The sequence below is a fragment of the Hyperolius riggenbachi genome, unplaced genomic scaffold, assembly GCF_040937935.1.
Source record: "Hyperolius riggenbachi isolate aHypRig1 unplaced genomic scaffold, aHypRig1.pri scaffold_176, whole genome shotgun sequence".
NCBI classification, from domain to species: Eukaryota; Metazoa; Chordata; class Amphibia; order Anura; family Hyperoliidae; genus Hyperolius; species Hyperolius riggenbachi.
In genome coordinates, this window is record NW_027152387.1 from 195,556 (window position 1) to 205,658 (window position 10,103).

The 10,103-nt window shown below is 46.2% G+C and overlaps 1 protein-coding gene across 1 annotated transcript; it reads left to right on the top strand.

Annotated features, from left to right (window-relative positions):
- Positions 1-8,044: 8,044 nt before the first annotated feature.
- Positions 8,045-9,661, top strand: LOC137543712 (E3 ubiquitin-protein ligase TRIM39-like). The gene has a single exon (XM_068264836.1). It carries the CDS (start codon positions 8,045-8,047, stop codon positions 9,659-9,661), a length of 1,617 nt encoding a protein of 538 aa, XP_068120937.1.
- The last annotated feature ends 442 nt before the right edge of the window (positions 9,662-10,103 follow it).

Consider the following 10,103-nt stretch of genomic DNA (forward strand, 5'->3'; position numbering starts at 1 on the left):
TCAAAGAAAGCCCAGACTTTAACTGGCTGAGGACTCGGACCTCGTGCGTGATGTGCTGGTGCTGCTTAACCCACTGCTGGACGCTTGAGAGGTCATCCAAGTAATTATCTGGTCCTGTTCTTTTGGATCTGTGAGGGTTGTTGTCCTGGACAACATGGGCAGTATTGAGTGGGTTTTCTTGGGTGCTCCCCTGTGGCCTGTACGTGAACCGTCAGGGGAAACACCTCTTCCCTTGCCCCTCCCTCTTTCACCGGATTTCTTCCTCATTTCACTTATCCTTAAAGTACACGCTGACTGGCAGCAGTACAGTGGCAGTACAGAAATGCTATACAGTGGTGGGTGAGCGGTGTACCACTATTGTCAGCAGTGACACAGAGCACAATGCTATACAGTGGCGGGTGAGCGGTGTACTACTGTTCCCAGCAGACACAGAGTGGAAGTAAACACAATGCTATATAGTGTGGCTGAGCCGTGTACACAGAGTGGCATTAAACACAATGCTATATAGTCTGCTATATAGTCACCCCGAACAGGGTGATGTTCTGCAGAACCCGAACAGTGGCAAACACTGTTCGCCCAACACTACTGGGAGGGAACGCAGATTTTAGTACCTAAACACACGATACAACATGTTTTCCGGGGTCGGACTCTGAGGCACATACAGATGGTCCCGATCATCATCCTCATCATACAACTCTTCTCCTGAGTCTGACCCACCCACCACCTCTGCCACCCCAACATCCCCAGACACAGACCCCTCATCGTCCTCAACATTAACTTGGGATGCTGGCCTGAGCCAGACCTCCTCCTCCACATCAGGCCCCATCATCTCCTCAATGGCAGCCCTCATTAATCGCTCTGGCGACGGACTGATGGACACAACGTTCTCCTCCGGGGAGGGCTGCTGCTGACCACTGGCTGCTGGGGTGGATGTTATAGCTTGCGTGGGGCGTTGGCTGTTGCTGTTGTTGGGAGTGCTGCTCACAGCGGAGGTCTCTGGGGAACTCATGTTGAGCTCATATAGTGGTTGACGGTGAGTGGAGTATTACTGATCCCAGCAATATACACACTGACTGGCAGAGTACGCAATGCTATATAGTGTGGCTGAGCGGTGTACACAGAGTGGCAGTAAACACAATGCTATATAGTCTGGCTGAGCGAGCGGTGTACTACTGTTCCCAGCAGAATCAGAGTGGCAGTAAACAATGGTATATAGTCTGGCTGAGCGGTGTACATAGAGTGTCAGTAAACAATGGTATATAGTCTGGCTGAGCGAGCGGTGTACTACTGTTCCCAGCAGAATCAGAGTGGCAGTAAACAATGGTATATAGTCTGGCTGAGCGGTGTACATAGAGTGTCAGTAAACAATGGTATATAGTCTGGCTGAGCGAGCGGTGTACTACTGTTCCCAGCAGAATCAGAGTGGCAGTAAACAATGGTATATAGTCTGGCTGAGCGGTGTACACAGAGTGTCAGTAAACAATGGTATATAGTCTGGCTGAGCGGTGTACACACAATGCTATATAGTCTGCTATATAGTGTCAGTAAACAATGGTATATAGTCTGGCTGAGCGGTGTACACAGAGTGTCAGTAAACAATGGTATATAGTCTGGCTGAGCGAGCGGTGTACTACTGTTCCCAGCAGAATCAGAGTGGCAGTAAACAATGGTATATAGTCTGGCTGAGCGGTGTACACAGAGTGTCAGTAAACAATGGTATATAGTCTGGCTGAGCGGTGTACACACAATGCTATATAGTCTGCTATATAGTGTCAGTAAACAATGGTATATAGTCTGGCTGAGCGAGCGGTGTACTACTGTTCCCAGCAGAATCAGAGTGGCAGTAAACAATGGTATATAGTCTGGCTGAGCGGTGTACACAGAGTGTCAGTAAACAATGGTATATAGTGTGGCTGAGTGGTGTACACAGAGTGTCAGTAAACAATGGTATATAGTCTGGCTGAGCGGTGTACACAGAGTGTCAGTAAACAATGGTATATAGTCTGGCTGAGCGAGCGGTGTACTACTGTTCCCAGCAGAATCAGAGTGGCAGTAAACAATGGTATATAGTCTGGCTGAGCGGTGTACACAGAGTGTCAGTAAACAATGGTATATAGTGTGGCTGAGTGGTGTACACAGAGTGTCAGTAAACAATGGTATATAGTCTGGCTGAGCGGTGTACACAGAGTGGCAGTAAACACAATGCTATATACTCTGGCTGAGCGAGCGGTGTACTACTGTTCCCAGCAGACACAGAACAGTAAACAGAATGCTATATAGTGTGGCTGAGCGAGCGGTGTACCACTATTCCCAGCAGACACAGAACAGTGAACAGAATGCTATATAGTGTGGCTGAGCGAGCGGTGTACCACTATTCCCAGCAGACACAGAACAGTAAACAGAATGCTATATAGTGTGGCTGAGCGAGCGGTGTACCACTATTCCAAGCAGACACAGAACAGTGAACAGAATGCTATATAGTGTGGCTGAGCGAGCGGTGTACCACTATTCCCAGCAGACACAGAGTGGCAGTAAACAGAATGCTATATAGTGTGGCTGAGCGAGGTACACAGAGTGGCAGTAAACAGAATGCTATATAGTGTGGCTGAGCGAGCGGTGTACCACTATTCCCAGCAGACACAGAACAGTGAACAGAATGCTATATAGTGTGGCTGAGCGAGCGGTGTACCACTATTCCCAGCAGACACAGAACAGTGAACAGAATGCTATATAGTGTGGATGAGCGAGCGGTGTACCACTATTCCCAGCAGACACAGAACAGTAAACAGAATGCTATATAGTGTGGCTGAGCGAGCGGTGTACCACTATTCCCAGCAGACACAGAACAGTGAACAGAATGCTATATAGTGTGGCTGAGCGAGCGGTGTACCACTATTCCCAGCAGACACAGAACAGTGAACAGAATGCTATATAGTGTGGCTGAGCGAGCGGTGTACTACTGTTCCCAGCAGACACAGAACAGTACACAGAATGCTATATAGTGTGGCTGAACGAGCGGTGTACTACTGTTCCCAGCAGACACAGAACAGTACACAGAATGCTATATAGTGTGGCTGAACGAGCGGTGTACCACTATTCCAAGCAGACACAGAACAGTGAACAGAATGCTATATAGTGTGGCTGAGCGAGCGGTGTACCACTATTCCCAGCAGACACAGAGTGGCAGTAAACAGAATGCTATATAGTGTGGCTGAGCGAGGTACACAGAGTGGCAGTAAACAGAATGCTATATAGTGTGGCTGTGCAAGCGGTGTACTACTATTCCCAGCAGACACAGAGTGGCAGTAAACAGAATGCTATATAGTGTGGCTGAGCGAGGTACACAGAGTGGCAGTAAACAGAATGCTGAGCGAGCGGTGTACTACTATTCCCAGCAGCGACACACAATGACTGGGGGGGACCCTGGCTAGCGTGGCTGGAGCGCGAACTACCCTGCCTGCCTACCCAAAGCTAAACCCACAGACAAATGGCGGAGATATGACGTGGTTCGGGTATTTATTTACCCGAACCACGTGACAGTTCGGCCAATCAGAGCGCGTTCGGGTCCGAACCACGTGACCCGTTCGGCCAATCACAGCGCTAGCCGAACGTTCGGGGAACGTTCGGCCATGCGCTCTTAGTTCGGCCATATGGCCGAACGGTTTGGCCGAGCACCGTCAGGTGTTCGGCCGAACTCGAACATCACCCGAACAGGGTGATGTTCTGCAGAACCCGAACAGTGGCGAACACTGTTCGCCCAACACTACTGGCTGCCACTTCCAGACATCTTAGATGTTTTGGGCGTAAACACAAAAGTTTTTTAAAAGGGCGGGTGAAAAAGTGGGGTACTTTAATGGAGTGGGTTGGTGGGTGAGGTGACACTAATCACTAAGTGATTAGATCGCTAAGTGATTAGTACAGTACAAATACAAAATACAATAATCGGTATTGGTAATCAGTAAGTGTGAACAGTGAACACAGTGAGTGTTTCCAATAGTACACTAACTAGAAATTACAATAATCAGTAGTAATCAGAAGGAAATAGAGTGTGTGTACACTACAGACAGTGAGTGCACGCACACACACACGCAGGAGCTAGCCTATGAACAGTGACTGAGTGTCCCTACAGTACAGTAAGTAGTAACAGTCAGTAAGTACAACTAGAAATTACAATAATCAGTAGTAATCAGAAGGAAATAGAGTGTGTGTACACTACAGACAGTGGGCCTGATTCACAAAGCGGTGCTAACAGTTAGCACCCTGGTGAAAAGCCCTTTATCACGCCTAAACTCAGTTTAGGCATGATAAGTTTAGGTGTGATAAGCTTAGGTGTGATAAGTTTAGGCATGATAAGTTTAGGTGTGATAAGTTTTTAGGCGTGATAAGTTTAAGCACCAACTGCGTTAGCACCGCAGTGCACAGCTGATCAAAAGTTTTGCGCTAGCAAAGTCTGGTGCACTTCGCATAGAGTTTAATGGCGCTGCTTTGCGTGCGGGACTTTGCAAGCGATCTACACTTATCTAAACTTAGCATGCCTAAACTTATCACACCTAAACTTATCACACCTAAACTTATCACACCTAAACTGGCTTTTCACCGGTGTGGTGCAAAGGTTATCATGCCTAAAGTCTTTTAGGCGTGATAACTGAGTTATCACCGCTTTGTGAATCAGGCCCAGTGAGTGCACGCACACACACACGCAGGAGCTAGCCTATGAACAGTGACTGAGTGTCCCTACTAGTACAGTAAGTAGTAACAGTCAGTAAGTACAACTAGAAATTACAATAATCAGTAGTAATCAGAAGGAAATAGAGTGTGTGTACACTACAGACAGTGAGTGCACGCACACACACACACACGCAGGAGCTAGCCTATGAACAGTGACTGAGTGTCCCTACAGTACAGTAAGTAGTAACAGTCAGCAAGTACAACTAGAAATTACAATAATCAGTAGTAATCAGAAGTAAATAGAGTGTGTGTACACTACAGACAGTGAGTGCACGCACACACACATGCAGGAGCTAGCCTATGAACAGTGACTGAGTGTCCCTACAGTACAGTAAGTAGTAACAGTCAGTAAGTACAACTAGAAATTACAATAATCAGTAGTAATCAGAAGGAAATAGAGTGTGTGTACACTACAGACAGTGAGTGCACGCACACACACACGCAGGAGCTAGTAGCCTATGAACAGTGACTGAGTGTCCCTAGTAGTAAGTAGTAACAGTCAGTAAGTACAACTAGAAATTACAATAATCAGTAGTAATCAGAAGGAAATAGAGTGTGTACTGTGCACGCACACACACGCAGGAGCTATGATGAACAAACAGTGACAGTGTCAGTGAGTGTCCTAGTACAGTTACAGTATAACTACACAATACAATCAATCAGTAGTAAAGGACAGCAGAAACACTGGTATAGATAAGATGAGAAATAAAGTAACAGAGGACAGGAGGACAGCTGCCCACACAGGCAAGGCCCTGAGGCCTAAAGCTGTAAGCTTGCCTGCAGCAGCTGGCTGTCTCTAGTAACACACAAGCTACTAACTAAAATACAATGTCTATCTAACTAACAACAATATAGGTGTATATAGGAGGTGTATGTGAGCAAAAACGCTAGGTAATTGACCACTATAGAGCTCTTGCTAAGCCAAAGCACAAAGGAGCAGATCTCTCTCTGTACAAAGTCAGGCAAGGACGGAAAAACGGAACATGGCGGCCGCTATTTATAGGGTAGGGGCTGGCCAGGGTCCCCCTCTGTGATTGGCTGCCGTCAGAGGGCCTGGGAGCCCTCTGATTGGCTCAAAGGACATCAATCTGGGCTATGACGCTATTCGAGCTCGGTATTCGAGCTCGAATAGCGCTGTTTGCTCGAATAGCGCGAATAGTGAATGGGTTATTCGAGTTTACTCGAATAGCCCATTCGAATACCTGCAGCTATTCGGAGCTCGAATACCGAGCTCGAATAGCTGAAAAAGAGCTCGAATATTCGAGCTACTCGAATATTCGAGCTCTGTTGAGCACCACTGTATACCTTTACCTAACTGTTGTGTTCAGTGAACCCACATCATCACAGCATATACCTTTACCTAACTGTTGTGTTCAGTGAACCCACATCATCACAGCATATACCTTTACCTAACTGTTGTGTTCAGCGAACCCACCTCATCACAGCATATACCTTTACCTAACTGTTGTGTTCAGTGAACCCACCTCATCACAGCATAGACCTAACTGTTGTGTTCAGTGAAACCACCTCATCACAGCATATAACTTTACCTAACTGTTGTGTTCAGTGAACCCACATCATCACAGCATAGACCTAACTGTTGTGTTCAGTGAACCCACCTCATCACAACATAGACCTAACTGTTGTGTTCAGTGAACCCACCTCATCACAGCATATACCTTTACCTAACTGTTGTGTTCAGTGAAACCACCTCATCACAGCATAGACCTAACTGCTGTGTTCAGTGAACCCACCTCATCACAGCATATAACTTTACCTAACTGTTGTGTTCAGTGAACCCACCTCATCACAACATAGACCTAACTGTTGTGTTCAGTGAACCCACCTCATCACAGCATATACCTTTACCTAACTGTTGTGTTCAGTGAAACCACGTCATCACAGCATAGACCTAACTGTTGTGTTCAGTGAACACCAAAGATAATAAGGTTGTTGCTTCATTGAGGTCAGACCAAATTTGATCAGCTGCACAGTCACTGTTGTTCTATCATCGAGCTACCACAGCCCGGCGGTGCGTTACACAGTGAGTTTGGTGTGTCAGTGTGAAGCAGTACTCTAATTACACTCCCTGATTGATGTATACACATGCAAGATGTTTTAAAGCACTTTAGGCCTGCAATTTAGCATTCAATGTGATTTCTGCCCTTAAAACGCTGCTTTGCGTGAAATCCAGATTTTTCCCCGGGACTTTGGGCATGTATCCCACTCCGCCATGCCCCCCTCCAGGTGTTAGACCCCTTGAAAGATCTTTTCCATCACTTTTGTGGCCAGCATAATTTTTTCTATTTTTCAAAGTTCGCCTCCCCATTGAAGTCTATTGCGGTTCGCGAAAGTTCGCGCGAACCGAACCTTCCGAGGAAGTTTGTAAACGGGGTTCGCGAACCGAAAATCGGAGGTTCGGGCCATCTCTAGTCCTGTCTTGAATCCAAATGAGAATCTGTGGAGGGAGCTAAAGATCAGGGTGATGGCAAGAAGACCCTCCAACCTGAAAGATTTGGAGCTCATTGCTAAAGATGAATGGGCAAAAATACCTGTGGAGACATTCAAAAGCTGGTCTGCAATTATAGGAAGCGTTTGATTGCTGTAATAGCCAATAAAGGCTTTTCTATTGATTATTGAGAAGGCTTTTTGCTCAAATGTAAATAAAAGCTGAGAAATGTTTTTTTCCCACAATAATGCTTCTTATACATCATCTTATTATCTTTTGGGAGACTCCTATGTCATTTCCCGTCAAAAAATTACTTGCTGGTTGAATAAAAGAAACTTTAAGTCAAAATTTTCCAGGGGTATGAATAATTATGGGCAGCACTGTATGTACCACTATACTCATTTCTCCTGGGGAGGGGGCTGGCATCTCGGGGTCTAGCTCAGGGTGTAGCTAAGGGTGCTAAGCCCCACGTGCCTGGAGCTTGGGAGGGGGGACCCCACTTAATTTTTTTTTTATTTTACATTTTATTTCCCCCACTCTAAACAAAAATTGAAAGGGGTCCCGGGGGCTAGTGTTAATCCCTGGTTATGCTTTATCCTACAAGGCTGGTTGTTGGGCTGGTGATCCATTTAGTCTCTTTGGAATTTTAATAGCCGGATAGCCCTGAAGTTATTATCATTACTGACACACCCAGTACCCGATGCTGATAACCCTGAACCTGCTTCACTGCTATATAATCTATACATCTCTAAGTGCTGTACATACAGTGTCAAAGATAATCATTGATAACTGTGTAACTGGCTGCACCTTACTTGTGATGTGACAGAGATATATCTAACCTTTGCTCATCTGGTTCCAGGTGTGACAATGGCATCTGCTGATGTGACTGCTGAGCTCCGCTGCTCCATCTGTATGGAGATCTATAGAGATCCTGTGACCTTGTCGTGTGGCCACAACTTCTGCCGGGGCTGCATCACACAAGCCTGGGACCATCAGGAGGATCTACAGGAGTATAAATGTCCTGAATGTCAGAAGATATACAAGAGGAGGCCTGAGCTGGTGAGGAACACAACAGTACATAATATCTGTGAGGCTTTTCATGCTACAGAGACAGATCAGGAGCAGACCGGGGTCTTCTGTAATTACTGTGACTTTCCTGTTCCTGCTACTAAATCCTGTCTGCAGTGTGAGACCTCCTTGTGTGATCATCACCTGAGGAAACATGACAGGTCAGGGGAACACACTTTACTGCCTCCCACCACTGAGCTGGGGAAGAGGAAATGCTCCGTCCATAAGGAAATACTGAAGTATTACTGCACTGAGGATGCTGCCTGTGTCTGTGAGTCCTGCACTGTGATCGGGGAACATGAAGGACATAAGATGATGTCACTGGATGAGGCCTCTGAGGAGAAGAAGAAGAAGCTGAGAAATGATCTGCAGAAACTGATGGCAGAGACAGAGGAGGCTGGGAAAAGAGTCCAGAGTCTGGAGGAATGCAGGAGTAATGCACAAGAAAAAGCAGCTAGTGAAGCAGAGAGAGTCGCTGCCCTGTTTAGAGACCTCAGGAGACGGCTGGAGGAGCTGGAGAAGAGAGTCCTGAGTGACATCATGAGGCAGGTACAATCCTATGATGACATCATCAGACAGCTGGAGATAAAGAAGGAGGAGCTGTCCAGGAAGATGCGTCACATTGAGGAGCTGTGTAACATGACTGATCCACTGACTGTCTTACAGGAATCACACACAGGTCACTTGTGTGACACGGAGGACAGACATGATGAGCAGCTCCATGATGGAGGGGATCTGGATGTGGCCGGCATCTCACACACATTACACACAGCATTAGCTGATATCATGTCTGGGGTAACTGGGAGGATCTATATATATCTAAAGCCTGCAGACATATTACTGGATGTAGACACAGCTAGTAATTGGCTACATATTTCAGATGTCAGGAAAATTGCATCCTGGTCACCAGGGCAGAATCGCCCAGAAACACCAGAGAGATTTCAGGGTAAGCCTCAGGTGTTGAGCAGCCAGAGTTTCTCCTCAGGGCGACATTACTGGGAAGTGGATGTTGGGGGATCAGTATGCTGGAGAGTCGGGATGTGTTACCCCAGTATGGAGAGGGGAGGATTGCAGTCACTGCTTGGAGAGAATAACAAGTCCTGGGGTTTGTGCAGATGGGATAATCAGTACTCAGTGAGACATAACAGGAAAGAGATCCAGTTACCTGATGGGAACCGCAGTGATAGAGTCAGGATATGTCTGGATTATGAGGCCGGGCAGATCTCCTTTTATGCCCTGTGTGACCCCATCAGACACCTCCACACCTTCACTGCCGCCTTCACTGAGCCCCTCCATGCTGTGTTAGGTTTATGGGGAGGTTGTATCAAGATATCTGGGAGGAATCAGGGGATGTTAGAGACCCGCCCACTGGTGACATCACAGGGAGAGAATTGTGATTGGTTCAATTTAAATTGATGTGCACCATGGCATGGAGGGTTAACACGCATGCATCAAAAAAGGGCGCCTGGAAAAAAGGGTGCGGGATATAGCCGAAATTATAAGTTGTAATGTAAAACAATAATTTTGGTTTATAGCTTGTAAACGAAAATGTAGTGCTAAATAGGTTGAATAAACGGAAATGAAATAGCAAAATACCGTCTATAACAACAAACACATTCTGAAATGAAACATCAAATAGCGTCTATAACATAAAACAATATTTACACTTGTGTTAAGCATAGCAATGCAATGGTAGATTTTACAAGTATTTTACTGCAATTATACCTAACTGTAGGCTCACACAGATCTCTCCCTATCCCTATCCCTAACCCCTAGACCCCCCCTTTGTGTAAATATACATAATTTAATAATGTGTTTATATTACATATATTGTGCTGTCACTATACCTAACCCTACT

Coding starts and splice junctions, on each gene's coding strand:
- LOC137543712 (XM_068264836.1), top strand. CDS start 8,045: ATGGCATCTGCTGATGTGACTGCTGAGCTCCGCTGCTCCATCTGTATG.